At 41.8% G+C, this 24597-nt stretch overlaps 2 protein-coding genes across 3 annotated transcripts in view; both read right to left on the bottom strand.

Annotated features, from left to right (window-relative positions):
* The window catches only part of LOC126236941 (esterase FE4-like), a 796743-nt gene that overhangs the window by 15012 nt on the left and 757134 nt on the right, over nt 1-24597 (bottom strand). The window lies entirely within an intron of this gene.
* LOC126236943 (esterase FE4-like) overlaps nt 1-24597 on the bottom strand; it is a 470464-nt gene that overhangs the window by 201914 nt on the left and 243953 nt on the right. The window contains exons 8-9 of the mRNA XM_049946637.1: nt 5720-5901; nt 2423-2555 (exon numbers count right to left, since the gene is read on the bottom strand). Coding sequence (XP_049802594.1) covers nt 2423-2555; nt 5720-5901 — 315 coding nt within the window. The remainder of the gene's footprint in view (nt 1-2422; nt 2556-5719; nt 5902-24597) is intronic.

Below are 24597 nucleotides of genomic sequence, written 5' to 3'. Positions count from 1 at the left end.
ATATCGATAGTTCAGTGGTCATAATGTTGTGGCTGAATAGTGTATATTATACTTCATGCCTATTTACATTTTCAGTATGCTTTCTTCTCAGCGTTTAAACTTGAAGAGGCCGCAGAATTTTATGGGCTGACATTGTTTCTGCATAAAAGGTCAACAACACACTCTAGTAGACTACTGCCTGCATTGGAAGTAACCACTTCGTACATTGGTGGCTAAGGACATTTTCACCAGTACAACGACGTGCACCAGACAAGGCTGATGATGGAGAGATGTGTATTCGCACGATGCAGTGAACCTCGTCACGCACCAGTCAACAGCATCAATATTATGGACGTTTCTGTCACGAGTGTTCTGAACATTTCACAGTGAACGAGGCATTGGTCCTCCGCTGAGTCTTGCCGTGTTAGCCTCTGAAGATGTCCAGTGCAGTTCTGGACGAAACGTTAGGAGAAGAAGAGTTTCGTGGACGACGACCTCATACCTCGAAAGATTTACTAGCAGCAACGTCATTAGTCCTGAAAGTCTTCATTCTAACTCATGTGACGCTGTTTTCAAAGTGGCAGAAACAAGGGATGAAGTGGAGAACGCTACCACAATGAAGATCTGAAGAAATGTGTGGCTACCCATTAATACGGAGTTGGAGCCGGAATTGAGTGAGAGTAATCAGTAGTACAATTCAGAATCATCAATTGCTAATAATTTGTGTGTTGACATGCTCCAGAATATTTCAGGAGGAGGAGAAATCGATTGTGAAGATTTTGCTAAATGAGAAAAAACGTGATGGACACCAAACTTTAGCAGATGAAGAAATAATCAAAAGCGTACAGGAACGTAATGATGAGGAAGGTGAAGAATAGGAGGTGAGAGCCGGTGGTGAAACTGGAGACATCTCCCTATCGTATATTGCGCAACAACATTACATACGCAGTGCCAAAGTAATGCCTGTAAAGTCGTCGCAAAATGAAACATACCGCCGGCCCATACCAGCATTACGTCAACTAAAAATTAAGAAAAATGTTTCATACTATGTGATACGCCAATCTCTTTAAACTAAATTTCAGATGCTCTCAATAATCTGACGGTTCTGTTGATCTGACACACGTACGTGCAAGGAATTATCGGATTAGCGACAGCATCGTGTATATTATTATTATTATTATTATTATTTACTGAATCTCCCGTACCTATCGATACTGACGTAACGGTCACAGTTTAAACAATAAGTTAACGAGTGGTATCTGTGTTTTCTGGGAACACCACCAGCGATTCTACCTGTGCTCTGAACAACTGCCTTCTACAGTAGCCTACAGAGTGAATAATGCAGTGTTAGGTCCTGCAGGCCCTTTTCAGTATGTTATGTGATACCGCTTGTGGGCGTTATTACTATAGAAAAAATGTGTACCGATTTGTGTTTTCACATGGCCTTTCCCTCAAATAAAACTTTCTCATCGCAGGTAGTTTGCAAATTATTGGTGCTGACTACAGTGATGTCTGTATGTAAGGTGACTTGATCAGCTCTTTTGATCATTCTTCAGTCCGATCGATTACAGACTATTTTTCATCGCTTATTATGCTGCGCTTGCAGTATATTTTCGAATTTCATTTTCTATGTACGTAATATGGACTGATGCGTTTCATTAAATAGTACTGCTGTACAACGTAAGGCCGACTATTTTGTTGATGTCATCATACCTTTCAAAATTTCCGTGGATGCCAAGATTTTACATCCATATAAATGTGTGATATGATCTCGATGTGATACCAATTATCTATAACACTTCCCGGAGCTATTTTTAATACTTCCTGCAGCTATCTACGATTTCTCGTTCCTTGAGGATATAATTCAGGGAGTTCCTCGTCACAATGAATTGATCCTCTATTGCTGGCAGAAATCTCCCACTTTCCGCATGTAAACCCTTTTGCGTCAAGGAGACGGGCGATACTAGTAACTCGACATGGCCTTGGCTGTGGTCATTCACACTATTATTATTGTTGTTATTATTATTACGATTTAACATATTGTCATACATGTACTGTATACTGTTTTGTAGTGAAGGTGAATATAAGACAGGTTCAATCCGTAAATTCACTTAGGGCCATCTAGGTTTTAAACGACCTGCTGCGTTCTAGATGGGAAATGACATTTTCAGAATCAATGCTGATTCATAAGGAGATCTCATTCGGTGCACTTTAGTTAACAGTATTCAATGTATGTTGTAATGTCTTCCGCGATTAAGCAGCAGGTCATGTACACAATTTTTTCTTACTGAAGAAAAGTAATACGAAATATGTTTTAATTATCTTGGAAATAAGTTACATTTGTGTAGTAAAATATATATATATTGTCTACATGATTGACGAATATCGTACAATAGGTAGCGAGAAAGGCTTATAGTACTACTCTAATGTGTTTTAATCCTACCTGGACCACGAGGAAAAGTACTGCGACTACCAACGAACGAGAACTGGTAGTAGTAGACAGGGTTCGAGGAATAGCGAGCCATGCTCCTGACGGCAGCGTCCACTCCTTCCACAAAATGGCGGTGTGTTTCCAACTGTGAAATGTAATACGTGCATCATGAAAAACTGCAGTAGTTCAGGAACGTGAAATCTGCATAAAATGTTAATATTCCACTATAGTGCCTCCATTAATGTATTACACACATTGGATCACAAATCTGAATAAATGGTAAGTCGAGATCAAGGCAGTAATAACAAGGCATGTTACTGATCCACGGAAAGAGTGTGAACAGTCGCGAAGTTCATTAGAGTAATGTAACGGGCGCCATCATTGCACACCGTGTCAGAAGTTCAAACTGTGTTTGCACATGCTTCCACAGTTGGTAGGGATTGACCGTATTTGTAGAAGCAGATGTCTGTGTTTCATTATGATCTGGGGTACATTGAAGTTCAAATGGCTCTGAGCACTATGCAACTCAATTTCTGAGGTCATCAGTCGCCTAGAACTTAGAACTAATTAAACCTAACTAACCTAAGGACATCACACACATCCATGCCCGAGGCAGGATTCGAACCTGCGACCGTAGCGGTCGCTCGGTTCCAGACTGCAGCACCTAGAACCCCACGGCCACTCCGGCCGGCTACTTTGAAGTGTGTGTTGGTCAATGTAATACATAAATCGTATAAAATAACCGTCTATTGTCAAATTATTATTTTTTCCACTTCCATGGGAATGAATCTGGAAGCAATTTACGAAAGCTTTTGTCTTACGTGAAGACGATGTTTTATTAGCTAATTACTATATTATCATCCGTCGCTACCCAGTTGTTTATTTATAATAACCTTCTACTAGGCGTCATAAAGAATGAAACTTCTGTTCAGGGTAAAACGTTTGTCAAGATGGTCATATGTCTTAGATATTGTTTTTCAGTTGCTTTAGAACCAACTAGATAGAAAGACAAAAAATTGTCTTCCAGCAAAATGAGTTATACACTCACCGATTCCCAACAGAAGTACCTCAACGCCGATGTTCCAGGAAAGTTCACTGACATGAAATTATTATATTATAACGTGGATGTTTGACAATTATGTAGAAGTGGTTAGGAGGGCCCAGAACCATACATAAACAGTAGGGCAGCATCGTAAAAACAGTACAGTGAGATACCATTGTAATCGATACTCCATTCATTATTTTAAATGCGTCTGTTCACTTTATTGTTATTTTAGTAGTCTTTTAACTCCCACGTAAATTTTAAGTACATGGTGATTATAATTGAAGTTAAACTTTCAGAACGCCGTAGAAATAAAACCACTGGTCACAATGATGTCAAATTGCACGGAATATCATCGGAGAAAGGGGGAAACGTATAACAGAAGAAAAAAATAGTTTAAAAATTGATCAATACATGGGGATACATGTGTCAGAATATGCAAATGAAAACACCTGTCATTCGCACGACCCACTGAAGTTGGTATAAACACGCCAGGTACACGGCTTTTCCTCCTTTCGCGTCTGCAACATTCACCATGACTGTCTCAATGCAGGATTGCGATCTGCTTGTAAAGCTGATGACTGTGCACACGTCACTCTGTAGAAGTTCCGGACACTGAAGGGTCTGAAAAACAAGCGTTAGTCTGATGAATGCCATGGTTCTGCAGAAAATGATTCGGAATTTCAAGAAGACGGGTTCTTTAGGTGTGCAACCTGGTAGAGGGAGGAAACGAATTGATTCGACGTCAGTGGAAGCAGTGGGCACGGAAATGCAGGAGGAGACGAGTGGTGGTGTGCAAACGTGTGTTGCACGGAGAACTGCACGAACATTGGACATACTCGTGAGCACGGTGCGTAAAATCCTGCGAAACATCCTTCTTTGCTATCCATTCAAAACTACCCATGTGTACGCGTTGCTTCCTGTTGGCCTGCCAGCAAGAGAGACCTTTGCTTTAGAATTTCCTGCTCGCATGGAAGTGGACCCAATGATTGGCCATGGAAGATTTTGTGGTCAGACGAAGCCTACTTCCATCTGACAGAATATGTCAATACACAGAATAGTCGAATATGGGCAACGGAAAATCCACACGCAAATCCACCAGTACGACTTCATCCTGAAAATGCCGCTGTGTGGTGCAGGCTTGCTGCATCATTTATCATAGGGCCATAATTTTTCGAAGATACAGGTGCTTCCGGTCGTGTTACCTGTACCGTCACTGGTGAGCGCTATGAATGTCTTTTGCAGAACCACGTCATTCCAGCTCGCCAACACCGTGGATTTGTGGGTGGGATCATCTTTATGCATCTCCACTTTACCAGCTGCTGAAGCTCCATTTGGGAAATGCTAGAATTATCACCCGCCATTTCCGTACAGGCTGTCCGTCCCGACCACCTGATCTTAACCGAAGTGACTTCTGGCTGTGGGGCTATCTAAAAGATGTTGCGTTCAGTGTTCCGACTGAAAACTTAGCTGCACTAAAAGCATGTATAGCGCAAAACATTCTGTACGGGACCCCGGAAACACTTTGATCAGTTGTGGAACACGCTGTTTCTCGATTTCAACTTGTTGCAGTAATCGGTGGACAGAATATTGAACGTGTTTTGCGCCAGTCACACGGAAATTAATAATCCGCTTTCATTTTGATTCATGCTTTTATACGGTTTTTGACCTCAGGACAATTAAAAACTGATGTGATTGACGATTTTTATGCGGATTTTGGCCTCAGGACAATTAAAAACAGACGTGAGTGATGCTTTTTATGTGGTTTTTGGCCTCAGAACAGTTAAAAACCGACTTTCCCCATTCGATGTGATATGACCTTGCCGTGGTGGACGGGCTTACTTAACTAACAGTATCACGCCTGTACGCCCATGCACACTAAATAGTACAGTTTGTTTAGCGTCAAACGTATACCTTAGGCATTGTTGTATGATTCATTTGTCATCTGTAGTCGACCACTATTAAATTATGATGCTTACAGCCCCATCTATTGCTACATTTTGTAAGTATTTATTTATTTTCTGCCATACATTTTCCTCCTTCTCCGATAATATTGTGTTGCAATTTGTCGTCATTCTGACCAGTGGTGTTATTTGTACAGCAGTTTGAAAGTTTAACTTTAAATTTAATGACCCTGTATATTTATTTGATACCACTACCTCTTGATTTATCTTCTTTTACTCCACGTAACATGAGAGATCAAATTGTTTCTATAATATTTTACCAGTAGAGATTTAGACAAGGTAGGTGTATGTCCTCTGACTTACCAGGCATGTGGTGTAGTTGTCCTGCACTGTGATGTCGCTGCCGTTGTAGTAGAACTCTTTAATGGACGCAGCTGCCTTCAGCTGTTCTTCCCTTGTAGGAAGTCGTATGTCAATCCCCACAATCTCGTCGAAGTTTTCGTTGAAGTTGCTTACTTGTTCTTCAGTATATAATGCACCACCTCCTGTGATAAAAGACATTTACTGTTTAAGAGTCAAGTTCCAACTTTGACAACAGAGCAAACTATTCTGAATCCGAGAAATGAGTTGCAGAAGTGAATGTTTTGAAGAGATTTTCAGACACAGGATTTGACTGCTATGAGTAACACTCGTCCAGAGCTATTGGCGTGCTCACGGGTGTTCTGCCGAGTTGCTGTTTCCATTTTATGTACAACGTTTCGACGGCCTACCCAGTTGCCTTCTTCAGGTCCTGTCAGTTGTGGTGTGACTGCCTTGCAGTCACCATTCAGTGGGTACACATTACAAGTAAAACTCGCAGCACCTGAAGAAGAAGCTGACGCAGTCACTGAAATACTGTCCATAAAAAGGAAACAACAACTAAGGTGAGGACTGGGAAGCACACCATTAATCAATGAAGCTGAGAAATCCCGAGAGACTGCGCCCTGAGATGTTGTTATGCGGTTTTTCTTCGTGGTAAGACTGAAACGGTTCTGTTGATCCCGTTTCACAAGTGCAAACGGCCCTTCGCGTCTTAACATGTGAGCTGTGTCGGTTTGTCTGCTATTTTATTCCTTTTTCGCTCTGTCGCAGTCGTACAGAGCCTCTTGAGTCTCACACCTTGCTTCGTTCCCATTTTTTCCGGCATGTGTCTGTGTATGTTTCACTGAATGCATGAATGTATTTGAACCGTGTTCTGCATGGTCAGATTTGTAATGTTACAGTTTGGTATATCTATTGAATAAAAAATCCGATCCAGTTACTGATAATGTCTTACTTTGTTACACGACTGGTTTAGAAACATAAAGCTTTATTTTCAGGTGCTACCAGATAATTACGAGGACATAACTGTGTGGCGGACGTGCCAGACAGTCATGTGGGGTCATCACACCAGTGCCAAACAAACGCACTTCCAGTGCTATCCAGACGGGCGCTGTGGTTGGTTGTCCTACGTTAGTTTGACATCGATGTAGCCCCCCCCCCCTGACTGACTGGTCCGATCGCCACACATTTATTTCCCCATAACTATTTGGAGGCATCTGAAGATGAAGCTTTATACTTTGAAACATTTCGTGGAAGAAATTAAGAAATAACAGAAAACTGGATCCGATTTTTTATTCTATATATAAGTTTCTCTGTTGATGATGTTCACTTGATCAAATATTTTTCTCCAGAATGTAGTTGATATTCTGTGTCTGGAAGCTGTCTTCGTATATGCACTTGAGCCACTTGAGCCTTAGCCTCACCACTTGATCATAAGATGTATGGGGCCGTAGAACTGTAACACACAACCGAGATCGCAGTATGTAGCTTGCAATGAATCGCTGTAAGTTGTATGAACTCACAGTATTTGTTTGTTGAGACCTTTACTGTGTTGCTTAAAGGATAGATCGGATTGTGTACAGTCAGACAAATAACTGTATGTGGATGAATTTCCATTACTTGCATATTTTACAATTTTTTAATTATAATTGGTCTCCGATCTGTTCACGTGCCCCCAGATAGGAAATTCCTTCCAAACACTTCCTTCAAAGTAAAGTTCGTGATCTGAGTCGAATGACTACCAGCATGAATACTTGATTTTTCGGAATTTTCATGTCCGATGTTTTCATGTCTGAGAATTTATTGACTTAGTGCATTTTTTGGCTGCTAACACAAGCTGTAATCTGAGTTCCAACTATGCAATAAATTTGGGTGATAGGTGACTTATACTGAATAGGATGATGACCTTTGCATATGTAAAAATTATTCTGGTGTCTGGTTTTGCGATTTTTATTCCATAATGGGTCTTGATTATGGAATAACACTCAGGAGTTGTGGCACGTCCCTGTCGCTTTCGATCACTCTCTGAATTTTAAAATAATGTACGATGGAAGATTAGTTAGTGTATCTTTTTATGATGCAATATATGGGTGAATTTGGGAGTTTCTTGGCTCATCCTTATTGTAACTCTCGCAGTCCTCAGGGGCTGTGTTGATTTACATGTTTCTGATTATGCTTTCAGTTCATTTACCCAGTGTTCATTACGGAATTGTCCGTGAGTAGTTGGATGTATTTTCTAAGCTCTCTGAATGTCTTGGAGCAAGATGTTTGCTGGCGTTCCACATTGTGAAATAATAAATCCTTAGTTAATTTCTGAATATTCTTGGTATTGTGAAGCCCCTTTAACTGCACATCACATAGCTTTCTGAGTTCATGTTATAGCCGAAACGTCTTGATTTATGCAGTGAGTACTACATTGACTATACTAAACAGAATCGCAAATGAATGATTCATAACAGGTTAGCATACTGCATAGCCACCTATTAGTCGTGAATTAGATTCCTGTTTCTTCACGTGCCTGTTTCGAAGTAATATCTAACATCGGACATATCAATTGCACGTAATAAATATTGACACTGATTTGGTTGATGCGCCAGTCTTCGTATATGAAGCTACACATAGTTGGGCATACTCAACCTGAAGCTGACGTATACGGTCACCTTCATGAAACTCAGAGCCTTGATAATCCTTGGCATCAGTTTTCCAGTCGCAGAGGTCACATAAGCGTGCCCAACTCATCTAGTCTAACCCACATATGTGTAGATATAACAAGGACGTAAACCGTTTTTACACACCGCCCTCTTTCAAGGTCTAAGTATTTATATCGCCTAGCCTTCTTACATTAAGGGATACAGCGTAGATATACGTTCCTCCGTGCAGTGCATGAGTTCGTCTGACTTACTGTTTTCCAAAAACTGAAGACAAACTCCCAACGCTATCACAAAAGTTGTATTGAACAGAGCTATTACACGGATACCAATGACGTTGTAATCAGCATGCGACATGCAAGGTGTCGCATTTATCTTGACCAACGCAAATAATTTTTTGTCCAGAAACAAAATACAAAATATTTCAAGTAAATATTCTTAAGGTACCAGAAGGACATTAAATACAGTAGAATGATTGCCTTACTTGTAGATTTACTCGTTATGAAGATATGAACAGGAGTACGTTCTTTTTTTAATTGAACCCTAAATTTTTTATTCGGTACCCTAATTCCTCTCTTCAGGACCTCTTCAAAAACGCATCACAGAGAACCGTTTATGTAAAAATGGCGTAGTGAACAAGGCAGCACAAAAAGACTTAGGGTCTCCTGTTCTAGCTCATACGTAAACACAGCATTCAACTAAATACGAAACAGAAACGAAAATCTATACTCCGATTCTGCAGTACCGTTATCCACCGTGGGCAAAAGTAGGTGAAGAACATTCATAAGTACTGAAAGTGATGCCAGTGGATAGCGACACAGTGTTCCAGGCGTTGGATGAAATTCATCGCCGCTTCGAGTGTGGCCTGCTGAAGTGAATTACAAGAAAACACAATACATTCCGCGTGTTCTCTGGAATTGTTGGATTATTGCGTTGGATAAGGGCTTTTATGCAGCCCCAAAGGAAAACATGCGTAGGAGTCAGGAGACCGAGCAGAGCAATCCACTGTTCCTCCACTACCAGTTCATCTGGAAGGATACCTTCTGTTGAGAACGCGTCGATCAAGCAACCCATTATGTACAGGATGTCTAAAGTGTTGCTCTGCATAAGCATTCTGGTTCTTAGCGCCACTTCATCCAGAAGACGAGAAAGAATTCGATTGAGAAATCTGGCAAACACCCTGCCTTTAAGGTTACCGTCGCCGGAATCTTGGTCAGTAATTAGAGCACGAAGTATCCCACACCTTACGTCGACACTCTACTGGAGCTGATGCTCTACCTGTCTAAGTCATCGCGGGATTCGTAGGATCGCCGGCCGAAGTGGCCGAGCGGTTCTAGGCGCTACAGTCCGGAACCGCGCGACCGATATGGTCGCAGGTTCGAATCCGGCCTCGGGCATGGATGTGTGTGATGTCCTTAGGTTAGTTAGGTTTAAGTAGTTCTAAGTTCTAGGGGACTGATGACCTCAGCAGTTAAGTCCCATAGTGCTCAGAGCCATTTTTTTGATTCGTAGGATCAATAATCCATCTCCTTTGTAGTTACCTGTTCTCTGTGTGAGAAGTAACCATCAGCAGCAAAAGGAACATCAGAGTAGTAGTTCAGGTTGGAGAGCACCTTATGTTCCCACTGATAGAATTGTACATCGATTCTGAGAATCATTTCATTGCAGTTCTCTGTGTAAGTTCGCATTATGAGTGGAATAGTGACGCCTTAGAACGCAATATTCACTGGTTTTAGGTTTGCCAATCTGCTGTTCAAGCTGTCGTGTTCTCGAGCGTGGATTCCTTGCAGCAAATGTGAGAACAGTAACTTCGGGGCTTCGTCAGTGCGATTTCTACGGCAGTTGCTTTTCCTTGGATTAAAGCAACCCGTTTACTGGAGCGCCACTTTATGTGGAGTTCCCCTGCTTAAGTAGCATTTTGTTTACCTTTAACCATTATAATATAATGCAATCAAAGAATTTTTTACAGTACTATAGTACTGTACTACCTATATCCGTATTGTAAATTAGAAAACGTTATTGTTATTATTGTTCTGTTAACTTAAGTGCTCCGTAGGTGAGCGGAATTTTATCTATCTCTTAGAAGGTGAAAGTTGTACTCGCATAGAACTTCAACTGAAGAAGGTTGAATAGTTTGCGTTTTCTTTGTGTTCCTTTTGTCTATTGTCAGTTCCAGTAAGTGGACGAGTTAAGCGTACCTCGGATACCTACACTGTGAACTACAACACGACAGCCAAAGTCTTTTTGTGCTGCTTGTTCAAAACACCCGTGTGTACATGAATGGTTCTCTGTGATACGTTTTTGAAGAGGTCCTGAAGAGAGGAATTGGGGTACCGAATAAAAACGTTAGGGTTCCATTAGTAAGAAAACGTACTCATGACAGTATCTTCATAATTAGTAAAGCTACAAAAAAAGCAATCATTCAGTTTAATGTTTCCTCACAAATGCTGTGCTCCAGACGTAGATTATCAGAAAAATCTTCCTCAGATTAAGATCAGTGTCCGACACTGGTAGACTTCTTTTACCCATGAATGTCTTCTGCGCCTGTGCTAGTCTGCTTTCTGTGCCTCGTCCGTCAGACGGTAGGTTGATTCCAGTTTACCAGGATTCCTTCATTTCATCTACTTTGTGGTTCCCAATTTTGGTGCTACGTTTTTCACAAATTTCATTTCTGCTACTCGTCATCACTTTCGAGTTCCTTCATTTTACTCTGAATCCATACAGTGTGTTCATTAGATTGTCCATTCCTTTCAGTATACCTTATAGTTCTTCGCTGAGAGTAGCAGTGTCATCTGCAAATTTGTCACAGATAGTCTTTCATCATGAATTTTTATCTCACTACTAAGAATAATGTTTTATTTTCGACATCGCTCCTTCGCTGTAAGGACTGAACAGTAAGGGTCAAAGATTGCAAACGTATCTTACACTCTTTCTAATAATAGAACTAGATCTTCCATTCCTAGCCCTGAACGTGATAATTCCTTCTGTTAAAACGTCCAGCACGTAAAACACGAGCATTATCTATTAAAATTTATGTGCAACGTAGCATGATTAGCATTTTGATGACAAAACCATTGCACAAATTCCATAAGGGATGCGATATTGGGTAGCCCTGTACTTTCACCTTGTGAAATTGATGTACATGCAAGTTCAAAAATGGCTCTGAGCACTATGGGACTCAACTGCTGAGGTCATTAGTCCCCTAGAACTTAGAACTAGTTAAACCTAACTAACCTAAGGACATCACACACATCCATGCCCGAGGCAGGATTCGAACCTGCGACCGTAGCGGTCTCGCGGTTCCAGACTGCAGCGCCAGAACCGCGCGGCCACTTCGGCCGGCTACATGCAAGTTCACACTGCGTTATCCGAAATCATCATTCCGTGACTGTTGATGATAGGTTACTACATAAGGAAAAATTTGACTGTCACAATAAAATCTTTGTTGGTAGCACTTACGAAGCGAGGAACAGAATCTATCTTCATCAGTTTATTTAACAGTATGTACAAATCAACACTTTGTATTCGATACATCAAGAGTGTAAAAAGTTCAGAATTGAGAAAAAAGTTTCTGAAACCTTGGAAGATTAAATTGTGACGAGTAAGAACTTTGCTTAAGCGAATCTTACTTGAATCTCCCTTGATTTTCAGGTGGTATTGTTTTGTTTGCATTGCATCCAGGAAAGCTTCACAGAAGAATAGAGCAGCTGAAGAGAGTAATTATGATTACAGACCTGAAAACGATGTGATTAAATGGACATTTAGCCACTTAGAGCAACTGAAAACAACAGCTCAGTGTCAGTCACACCGTCAGCGAGAGCACACCGCTAGTTCCTGCTACTAATAAGGCGAGTACACCGTTCACTTGTTACATATTTTTCCGAGCTTTAAGACAAGAGCGACTGCAGTAATGGAAAGGAACTGTGATTGTTGTGTACAGATGCGAGAAGAGCTCGCGACCCTTCGCTCACGGCTTCAGGGTGCTTTGGCTTCCGTCACACAGCTTGAGACTGTCGCCAAGGGCGTCACTGTGGGGGATCAGACGCGGGGATGCGAAGGACGTCGAGCACGTCCCACGTGTCCTCCGATCGGTTCACAGCTGTGACCTCCCCGGGTACTGCCTGCACTGAGGTTGATCCCTTAACCGTGGTCGAGTGGGAGGTCATTTCAAACTCTGGCAGGCAGCGAAAAACTTTCCGAGGGGCTGATCATAGGGCCTCCCCGGTTCGTTTGACGAACAAGTTTCGGGCATTATCTGTGGCTGACGATGTCTCTGAGCCGGATGCAGTAGTCCACCCTGTTCCAGAGGAAGCTCCTCGGTCCACAAGGTCTGAGCACTCACAGAGGGTGGGTTTGCTGGTAATTGGGAGCTCCAACGATAGGCGCGTAATGGGGTCCCTTAGGAACGTGGTTGCCAAGGAGGGGAAGGAAGCCAGTGTACTCTCCGTGTGCATTCCGGGGCGAGTCATTCCGGATGTGGAAAGGGTGCTTCCGGATGCCATGAAGAGTACAGGGTGCAGCCAGCTACAGGTGGTGGCTCATGTCGGTACCAATGACGTGTGGCGCTTTGGATCGGAACAGATTCTGTCTGGTTTCGGGCGGCTTGCAAAATGGTAAAGACTGCCAGTCTTGCTTCCGAGATTAAGGCGGAGCTCACCATCTGCAGCATCGTCGATGGAACGGACTGTGGTCCTTGGGTGCAGAGCCGAGTGGAGGGTCTGAATCAGAGACTCAGGCGGTTCTGTGACCGTGTAGGCTGCAGATTCCTTGACTTGCGCCATCGGGTGGTGAGTTTCCGAGTTCCGCTTAATAGGACAGAAGTCCACTACACACAGGATGCGGCAACACGGGTAGCAGGGGCTGTGTGGAAGGGAATGGTCGGTTTTTTAATTTAGAGGGTCTTAGGGAACCACAGAAGGGGCGTTCGTCTAAAAGTGGGCAGGTAAAACACAGTAAGGTGGTTGTAGAAACGATTGGTATTGTAGTTGTAAATTGTCATAGCTCTGTTGAGAAAGAACCAGAGCTCCAAGCCCTAATAGAAAGCACTGAAGTTCAAATAATTGTAGGTACAGAGAGCGACTAAAGCCGGAAATAAATTCAGCCGAAATTTTTTCAAACGATCTAACAGTGTTCAGAAAGGATAGATTAAATACAGTAGTTTGCCTTGTAGCGAAATTGAAGTAGATAGTTCAAAAATGGTTCAAATGGCTCTGAGCACTATGGGACTCAACTGCTGAGGTCATAAGTCCCCTAGAACGTAGAACTACTTAAACCTAACTAACCTAAGGACAACACACACATCAATGCCCGAGGCAGGATTCGAACCTGCGACCGTAGCGGTCGCGCGGTTCCGGACTGTAGCGCCAGAAGTAGATAGTTCATGTGAAATAGTTTAGGTAGAGGTTATACCTGACAATCTGACTAAACTATTAACTGGATCGTTTTACCGACCCCCTGACTTAGAAGATGTAGCTGCTGAACAGTTCAAAGAAAACTTGAGTCTCATTTCAAATACGTACCCCGCTCATAGAATTATAGTCGTTGGTGACATTAATCTACCCTCGATATGCTGGAAAAATTTTACGTTTAAAGCCGGCGGCAGGCATAAAACATCATCCGAAATTGTACTGAATGCTTTCTCAGAAAATTATTTTGAACAATTAGTTCATGAGCCCACTCGAAGCGTAAATGGTTGCGAAAGCATACTTGACGTCTTAGCAACAAATAATCCTGGACAAATAGTGAGTGTTGTGACGAATACAGGGATTAGCGACCACAAGGCTGAATACCGTAACACCTACAACAATCAAAAAGAAACGCAAGGTATATCTATTTAAAAAGCTGATAAATATGCTCTTAACGCCTTCTTAAGAGACAGTCTTCACTCCTTCCTATCTGATCATGTAAGTGTAGAAAAGTTGTGGAATGTTTTGAAAGCGACAGTATCAACAGCAATTGAGAGATATATACCACATAAATTAATAAGTGATGGTACTGATCCCCCATGGTACACAAAACGGCAGCAGAGGATCAAATAGGTAAAAAGACGAGGGCTAGTAGAAACCCTTAGGTAACAGAAGAAATATTGAATTTAATTGCTGAAAGGAGAAAATATAAAAATGCAGTAAATGGAGCAGGCAAAAAGGAATACAAACGTCTCAAAAATGATATCGACAGGAAGTGCAAAATGGCTAAGCAGGGATGGCTAGAGGACAAATGTAAGGATGTAGAGGCCTATCTCACTAGGGGTAAGATAGATACTGCCTACAGGAAAATTAAAGACAACTTTGGAGAAAGGAGAACCACAAACATGCATATCAAGAGCTTTGATGGAAACCCAGTTCTAAGCAAAGAATGGAAAGCAGAAAGGTGGAAGGAGTATATAGAGGGTCTATACAAGGGCGATGTACTTGAGGACAATACTATGGGAATGGAAGAGGATGTAGATGAAGATGAAATGGGAGATATGATACTGCGTGGAGAGTTTGGCAGAGCACTGAAAGACCTGAGTCGAAACAAGGCCGCCGGAATAGACAACATTCCATTAGAACTACTGACAGCCTTAGGAGAGCCAGTTCTGACAAAACTCTATATCTGGTGAGCAAGATGTATGAGACAGGCGAAATACCCTCGACTTCAAGAAGAATATAATTATTCCAATCCCAAAGAGAGCAGGTTTTGAAAGATGTGAAAATTACCTAACTATCAGTTTAATAAGTCACAGCTGCAAAATACTAACGCGAATTCTTTACAAACGAATGGTAAAACTGGTAGAAGCCGACCTCGGGGAAGATCACTTTGGATTCCGTAGAAATACTGGAACACGTGAGGCAATACTGACACTACGACTCATCTTAGAAGGTAGATTAAGGAAAGGCAAACCTACGTTTCTAGCATTTGTAAACTTAGAGAAAGTCTTTGACAATGTTGACTGGAATACTCTCTTTCAGTTCTGAAGGTGGCAGGGGTAAAATACAGGGAGCGAAAGGCTATTTACACTTAGTACAGAAAGCGGATGGCAGTTATAAGAGTCGAGGGGTATGAAAGGGAAGCAGTGGTGGGCAAGGGAGTGAGACAGGGTTGTAGCCTATCCCCGATGTTATTCAATCTGTATATTGAGCAAGCAACAACGGAAACAAAAGAAAAGTTCGGAGTAGGTATTAAAATTCATGGAGAAGAAATAAAAACTTGGAGGTTCGCCGATGACATTGTAATTCTGTCACAGACAGCAAAGGACTTGGAAGAGCAGTTGAACGAAATGGGCAGTGTCTTGAAAGGAGGGTATAAGATGAACATCAACAAAAGCAAAACGAGGATAATGGAATGTAGTAGAATTAAGTCGGGTGATGCTGAGGGAATTAGATTAGGAAATGAGACACTTAAAGTAGTAAACGAGTTTTGCTATTTTGGGAGCAAAGTAACTGATGATGGTCGAAGTAGAGAGGATATAAAATGTAGACTGGCAATCGCAAGAAAAGCGTTTCTGAAGAAGAAAAATTTGTTAACATGGAGTGTAGATTTAAATGTGAGGAAGTCGTTTCTCAAAGTATTTGTATGGAGTGTTGCCATGCATGGAAGTGAAACGTGGACGATAAGTAGTTTAGACAAGAAGAGAATAGAAGCTTTCGAAATGTGGTGCTACAGAAGAATGCTGAAGATTAGATGGGTAGATCACATAACTAATGAGGAGGTGTTGAATAGAATTGGGGAGAAGAGGAGCTTGTGGCACGACTTGACTAGAAGAAGGGATCGGTTGGTAGGACATGTTCTGAGACATCGAGGGATAACCAATTTAGTATTGGAGGGCAGCGTGGAGAGTAAAAACCGTAGAGTGAGACCAAGAGATGAATACACTAAGCTGATTCAGAAGGATGTAGGCTGCTTTAGGTATTGGCAGATGAAGAAGCTTGCACAGGACAGAGTAGCATGGAGAGCTGCATCAAACCAGTCTCAGGACTGAAGATCACAACAAAAACATCACTAACGTCGATTTGCAGTAGGATTTTAGAACATATACTGTATTCGAACATTATGAACTATCTCGAAGAAACCGATTTATTGACATATAGTCAGCACGGATTCAGAAAATATCGTTCTTGTGAAAGACAACTTGCTCTTTATACTCATGAAGTAATACGTGCTATCGACAGGGGATGTCAAATTGATTCCATATTTTTAGATTTCCAGAAGTCTTTCGACTGTGACTACGGAGTATCGCCTCAGTTGTGCGACTGGATTCGTGATTTACTGTCAGTAAGGTCACAATTCGTAGAAACAGACGCAAAGACATCGAGTAAAACAGAAGTAATATCCGGCGTTCCCCGAGGCACTCTATTATTCCTGATCTATATTAACGACGTAGGAAACAATCTGAGTAGCCGTCTTAGATTGTTTACAGATGATGCTGTCATTTACCGTCTTGTAAAGTCATCAGATGCTCAAAAGAACTTGCAAAATGATGTAGATAAGGTATCTGTATAGTGCGAAAAGTGGCAGTTGACCCTGAATAAAGAAAAGTGTGAAGTTATTCTTATGTGTACTAAAAGAAATCAGCTAAATTTCGATTACGGGAAAGTCACACAAATCTGAGGGCTGGAAATTCAACTAAATACTTAGGGATTACAATTACAAATAACCTGAATTGGAACGATGACATAGGTAATATTGAGGGTAGAGCAAAGAAAAGACTGCGATTCATTGGCAGAACACTTGGAAGGTGCGACAGGTCTACCAAAGAGTCTGCTTACACTACGCTTGTCCGCCCTAATCTGGAGTATTGCTGTGCGGTGTGGGATCCGCATCAGGTGGGACTGACGGATGACATCGAGAAAGTACAAAGAGGGGCAGCTCGTTTTGTATTATCGCGAAATAAGGGAGATAGTGTCATAGACATGATACGTGAATTGGAGTGGCAATCATTAAAACAAAGGTGTTTTTCGTTGCGACGGGATCTTCTCATGAAATTTCAATCACCAGTTTTCTCCTCCGATTGCGAAAACATTCTGTTGGCACCCACCTACATAGGGAGAAATGATCATCACTATAAAATAAGAGAAATCAGGGGTCGCACAGAAAAATTAAAGTGCTCGTTTTTCCCGCGTGCCGTTCGAGAGTGGAACGGTAGAGAGACAACATGAAGGTTGTTCATTGAACCCCTTTCAGGCACTTTATTGTGAATAGCAGAGTAATCACGTATATGTAGATGTAGACTCAAAGAAATAAAAAGGTTGTTCGCGTTCAGTTACGTTAGGTTAATGTTTAACGTCCCGTCGACAACGAGGTCATTAGAGACGGCGCGCAAGCTGGGGTTAGGGAAGGATTGGGAAGGAAATCGGCCGTGCCCTTTCAAAGGAAACATCCGGGCATTTGCCTGAAACGATTTAGGGAAATCATGGAAAACCTAAATCAGGATGGCTGGAGACGGGATTGAACCGTCGTCCTCCCGAATGCGAGTCCAGTGTGCTACCACTGCGCCACCTCGCTCGGTGTTCGCGTTCGTCTGGGAAACTGAATTCACATTGTATTTGCTGCTAGTGTCAACTTACGGAAGTGAAAAATGGAGATTTCGTAATCAAAGACTTAAAAAATGAATTTTGCCCGACGAACAACGGAAGTCGTGATAATGAATGTTACGAAACTTATATGAAGGTGGGTCAGCCAGATACCCACATGAAATTATGGAAAACTGACCGATGAGATTCTGTGTTAGATTGTTAGCGTCAAGAAAAGAGGCAAAGGGCGATCCAATGGACGATACATTGGCGACATAAAGAGGGAAGCAGGAGAAGGAACTGAAAAGCTGAAGAACGCAACGTTTGGAATGATCTGGAATTGGCCACGTATCCAGCAGTGGGTGCTAAATGGCTGCTGCTGACGATGACGAAGAACAGGTTGCGGCTTGTCATCGAGACGCTAACCGATTGGCCGTCCTGGACTGGAAACTTGGTTGATGGACTTGTGATTAAAAATATTGCCACCATCCGTTACCTTTAGACAGATGACTATTCCACCACCTAGCCACCTCTGAGCTTCACCTCCCTTCAGTGTGTCAATAACTCTCCATTGTTACTCGTCCTATGAATGATGGCTCGATGCCATCTGATCAAGTTGGCTACATCAGTCGCGTTCTCTCATTGTTACTGCACGAACCCCTACATCACTTTCAAAGCTGCAGTAATCGAGAATTTATACACGTGTATCCCGATTATCTTGATCACTGAAAGCAACTTTGGATCTAAGGTGTATCAAGCAAATATTCTTCATCTAACAGGGGGACTATCTTTCTAGTATCTTTGTTCGCTACGAACATATGAACTGTTGTACTTTTTTTTCAACAGCATCCTCTGTTTCTTTATTCTGTGACACACGTCCTCCTGTCAAGAATTGTGAGCAAATCGGAAAAGGAGGAAATCGAAATATTTGAGAGGTGGTGCGGTAAAAGAATGTTGAAAATTAAATAGATCGATAAAGAATGAGGAGGTTCTCCCCAAATCGGCGAGCAGAGAAATCTTTGGAAGACAGCGATAAAGATGGGATCGGAACGATGGCACATTTGTTACGAAATCAGGGAATGAGTGAGCTGTGGATGGTACAAACTGTAGGGGAAAACAGATATTGGATTGTACCCAACAAATACCTGAAGACGTTGGGTGGAAGTCCTTTTCTGAGATGAGGCTGGCACAGGAGACTGAGTTGTGTCGGGCGCAGTCAAACCAGTCATAAGAGCGATTGCCCCCATATCCCCCCCCCCCTCCAGCCCTAAAAAAAAAAAGGCTACTAAAATCTGTTCGGCAAAGTATTGATGGCTGTCCGCAAGTATATCTGCATCCAGTATGATGGAATCCTCGCACATTTCACAAGAACAGACATTGTGTGTGTGTTTCGAAAGTGCTATTTCTAGGGTAACCTATGCCCGATTTCAATCAGATCAATAGACAGTACGAAGTTTTGTAGTAAACATTATAGTGTAATGTTATGTATTTATGGTTTATCTATATTAGTTCAGAAAGTGAAGTTATCAGTTCAGTAGATTTTCTGGTTCTAAAATTTACCATATTATGCAGTGATATTACGTGTTGTTTTGTATGAACGTACATCAACTTGTACAGGGAAGAAACTCAGTTAATGCCTAATTAGGCTGGCGACCGTATTATTAGCAAATTGGTAGCATATCCTGTGTTGTTTCTTGTCCATCCTGACGTGTAGTTGCATTTCGGACTTGCTTGACGTATCACTGTTATTACAGAGTGGGTGTAAGTCTGATTTGCCTCCATTCAGGTACACGCGGTAAATTTCTATACAAAAATCCTTTCTCATAAGGTGAAGCCCGTCAACTTACCATAGTACAGGCTTTAATGAGTATCGTGTGCACAATATTACAGCCGACCGAAGTGGCCGAGCGGTTCTAGGCGCTACAGCCTGGAACCGCCTGACCGCTACGGTCGCAGGTTCGAATCCTGCCTCGGGCATGGATGTGTGTGATGTCCTTAGGTTAGTTAGTTAGGTTTAAGTATTTCTAAGTTCTAGGGGACTAATGACCACAGCAGTTGAGTCCCATAGTGCTCAGAGCCATTTGAACCAAAGTAGGTGTTGACAGATGTGAGAATTACCGAACAATCAGTTTAATAAGCCACAGCTGCAAAATACTAACACGAATTCTTTACAGACGAATGGAAAAACTAGTAGAAGCCGACCTCGGGGAAGATCAGTTTGGATTCCGTGGAAATACTGGAACACGTGAGGCAATACTGACCTTAAGACTTATCTTAGAAGGAAGATTAAGGAAAGGCAAACCTACGTTTCTAGCATTTGTAGACTTAGAGAAAGCTTTTGACAATGTTGACTGGAATACTCTCTTTCAAATTCTAAAGGTGGCAGGGGTAAAATACAGGGAGCGAAAGGCTATTTACAATTTGTACAGAAACCAGATGGCAGTTATAAGAGTCGAGGGACATGAAAGGGAAGCAGTGGTTGGGAAGGGAGTAAGACAGGGTTGTAGCCTCTTCCCGATGTTATTCAATCTGTATATTGAGCAAGCAGTAAAGGAAACAAAAGAAAAATTCGGAGTAGGTATTAAAATCCATGGAGAAGAAATAAAAACTTGGAGGTTCGCCGATGACATTGTAATTCTGTCAGAGACAGCAAAGGACTTGGAAGAGCAGTTGAACGGAATGGATGGTGTCTTGAAGGGAGGATATAAGATGAACATCAACAAAAGCAAAACGAAGATAATGGAATGTAGTCGAATTAAGTCGGGTGATGCTGAGGGTATTAGATTAGGAAATGAGACACTTAAAGTAGTAAAGGAGTTTTGCTATTTGTGGAGCAAAATAACTTATGATGGTCGAAGTAGAGAGGATATAAAATGTAGACTGGGAATGGCAAGGAAAGCGTTTCTGAAGAAGAGAAATTTGTTAACATCGAGTATAGATTTAAATGTCAGGAAGTCATTTCTGAAAGTATTTGTATGGAGTGTAGCCATGTATGGAAGTGAAACATGGACGGTAAATAGTTTGGACAAGAAGAGAATAGAAGATTTCGAAATGTGGTGCTACAGAAGAATGCTGAAGATTAGATGGGTAGATCACATAACTAATGAGGAGGTAGTGAATAGGATTGGGGAGAAGAGGAGTTTGTGGTACAACTTGACCAGAAGATGGGATCGGTTGGTAGGACATGTTCTGAGGCATCAAGGGATCACCGATTTAGTATTGGAGGGCAGCGTGGAGGGTAAAAATCGTAGGGAGAGACCAAGAGCTGAATACACTAAGCAGATTCAGAAGGATATAGGTTGCAGTAGGTACTGGGAGATGAAGAAGCTTGCACAGGATAGCTGCATCAAACCAGTCTCAGGACTGAAGACCACAACAACAACAACACATGTAATGTACTTTGGCGGCAATAGAATATTTCCGCCGTCACCTTCAAGCCCCAGTTCTCTTAATATTTCTCATAGTATTCCGTGAAAAGACTGTCGCCTTCTCTTCATTTGAGTTCACGAAGCGTGTCCGTAATGACTGCGTGTCGTTAGAACCTACCAGTAACAAATATGGCAGCCCACGTCTGAATTCCTTCGATGTCTTCTTTTGATGCGTCGTCATATGCATGCGAAACACTCCAGCAGTACTCAAGAATAACTCGCACTAGGGTCCTGCTTATAACTGAATCACATGTTCCTAACCATCTCCCAATAAACCGAAATCGACAATTCACCTTCTCTACAAGTCCTCATATGTCCGTTCCATTTTGTATCGCTTTGCAACGTTGAGCCCAAAGATTTTTAAACGACGTGACAATGTCAAGCACGACATAACTAATAGTGTATCCGAATGTTACAGATACGTTTTTCCTGCTCCTCCACATTAAATTACAGTTTTCTTCATTTACAACTAACTGCCGTTCATCACACAAACTAGAAATTTGATCGAAGTCATCTTGTATACTGCTATAGTCACTCAACGACGACGCCTTCCCCAGCAAGCAAGCGAAGATGGCTGCTCATAATGTCCGTCAGACCATAGAGACTAAAAACGGTCCTATCGAACTTCCTGGACCACTCCTAACGATACCCTTGTCTCTGATAAACACACGACTTCGAGGACAAAGTACTGGGTTCCATTACATAAGATGTCTTCCAGCCACTCACATATATGGAATCTACGAAGCGTGTTTTTTTAAGTAAGTACCGTTTTGAAGTTTAAAAGAAAGACGTGCTGAGATATCTCAATAATTTTATTTTTACATGAAAGCCTGTACCTTAATCTACTTTTCTACATAATGTACGTCAATATTGAGGCACTTGTCATAACGTTGCACCAGTTTTTGAATATCCTCCTCATAGAAGTCTGCCGCCTGACTTGTTAACCACTGCATCACCACTGGTTTGACTTCGTCATCGTCTTGAAGACGCTGACCGCCCAGGTGTTTCTTCGAGTGCAGGAGAAGATGGCAGTCACTGGGCGCCAGATCGGGGCTGTACGGAGGATGATCTAGAGTTTCCCATCGAAAAGATGTGATGAGATCTTTGGTCTGATTCGCCTCATGCGGACGGGCAATGTCTTGCAGCAAAACGATGCCCTTGCTCAACTTCCATGGACTATTGCTTTGATTCTGGTGTGACGTAGGCCAACCATGTTTCATCACCCGTTACAATTTGGCTTAAGAAATCATCACCGTTGTTGTGGTACCGCTCGAGGAAAGTCAATGCACTGTTTAAACGTTTGGTTCTGTGCACATCCGTCAACATTTTCGTTACCCAACCTGCGCACAGTTTTCGGTAATTCAAGTGCTCGGTCACAATGCCTTACAAAACACTTCGAGAAACATTAGGAAAGTCATCCCGCAAGGAGGATATTGTAAAACGTCTGTTTTCTCTCACCTTATTGTCCACTTCCTGCATCAAACTTTCATTAACGACCGAAGGACGCCGACTCCGTTGTTCATCATGCACATTTATGCGGCCATCTTTAAATGCTCTCACCCACTTTCTTACCATTCCATCACTCATAATGTTTTCTCCGTAAACTGCACAGATCTCACGATGAATATCGGTCGCTTTTAGGCCTTTAGCACTAAGAAATCTTATAACAGCCCGTACTTCACAGTCGGCGGGACTCACTATTATCGGATGCATCTTAAACACTCAGTACACAGCGTAAAAAGGAAGAATCAGACTGTAATGGCGTCAGTGCGTAGATTAAGGTACAGGCTCTCATGTAAAAATAAAATTATTGAGATATCTTAGCACGTCTTTCTTTAGCTTCAAAACAGTACTTACTTAAAAAAACACGCTTCGTATTCCATGTGTTCGTACCTTGGTTAACAGTCTGCAGTGTTGCACCGTATCAAGTAAGTTTCAAAAATCTACGGAACAGGAATCTCCCCGTGCTTCGAAGGATATCGTGTGAGAAAACGGTGAGCTGATTTTCGCACAAGCGATGCTTTCTTCATCTGTACTAATTCGTGCACCGAAGTTTATGCGTCTCAAGGAACTATTTCATATTCGAACTGTGAATATATTCAAGAAATATGCAGCAAACCCATGTTAAGAATACGGGACAATTATTTTGCGGGTTCGTTTTTTCACACTTCTCGTATAAGAAGGAGATGCTATGCCTTTTATAGAGTCGCGTTTGGTCAAAGGAGTCACAGTTTAGGACATACTTCTCAGTGGATTTCCTGATGACCTGGTTAACTGCATGTCCCGTGGGTGCGGGAATAATAATTAGAAACGAGTACTCCATGCATGAAAACATACACTATCGCTTCGACGACAGAAAAAGTTTTCAAAAGACAATATAAAATGTGTCATCCAGTTTCCTATCCAAAGTCGATTTGCTTTAAGAAATAAATCATGGAACAAACCGGCTGTAATAGATTTATTATCAGTGCTGTTAACTAATTTCTACTATTAGGTATTTTGAAGCGCTTGTGGCAGGCGTCTAACTTCACATCACATGTGGATAAATAGCCAGTACGCATTTAAAGGCACATGTCGCTTACATGTGTGTGTATGTGTGTGTAGCACAAATACAACCAACAGTTGTTTTAAACTCTACAAAGAAGCATCATTAATTCGATCTGGATTACAGGAACTTGTATCTGCTGTAGAAAAAATTACGTATTTTTCAGGTATTTCGTATCATCCAAATCTATCTTGATGGCTTATTCTTACCTTTACGAAAATACTTGAAAGGACTGTATACCAGCGCTAAGTATTCTAAGCACATGCATTGATTTGTTTACTCATGAATCGGTTTTAATTGCTTTTTGTTGCGGTGTCTCTCAAGCAGAAATTTTGTCTCTAGAAAATTTTAGAAAATCAAAATATATTTCATCATATTGACGAGTAAATATTATCTTACTTTGTGTTTGTTTAAGTCGCTCCATATTAGTGTCACCAGCCATAAAAGGAACCAGGTTGTAGCGGCCTTCAGCGACAAGGGTCCACGGCTCTTCCGTCAGAAACGCACCGTCATTTTCAGGTTCGGCAGTGGGTGTCCAGATGCACTCGAACAAACTGAGGCTTTCCTGTAACAATGAATTCCTGTTTTGTACCTCGTTTGCTAAGTACATTTAATGAATTACACATTTAAAGAATAATAGATACATCTAAGCAAAAAATTGTTTTGAGCTTTGGTTTATTCGTACTTAATTTCACGTTAAGTATTATACTGTTATTATCACAACCTTTGCTATTAGTGCCCGCATCTCGTGGTCGTGCGGTAGCGTTCT

This window comes from Schistocerca nitens, chromosome 2 (assembly GCF_023898315.1).
Source record: "Schistocerca nitens isolate TAMUIC-IGC-003100 chromosome 2, iqSchNite1.1, whole genome shotgun sequence".
Lineage (NCBI taxonomy): Eukaryota > Metazoa > Arthropoda > Insecta > Orthoptera > Acrididae > Schistocerca > Schistocerca nitens.
The sequence above is the reverse complement of the archived record's forward strand: the minus strand, read 5'-3'. Positions and strand labels throughout refer to the sequence as shown.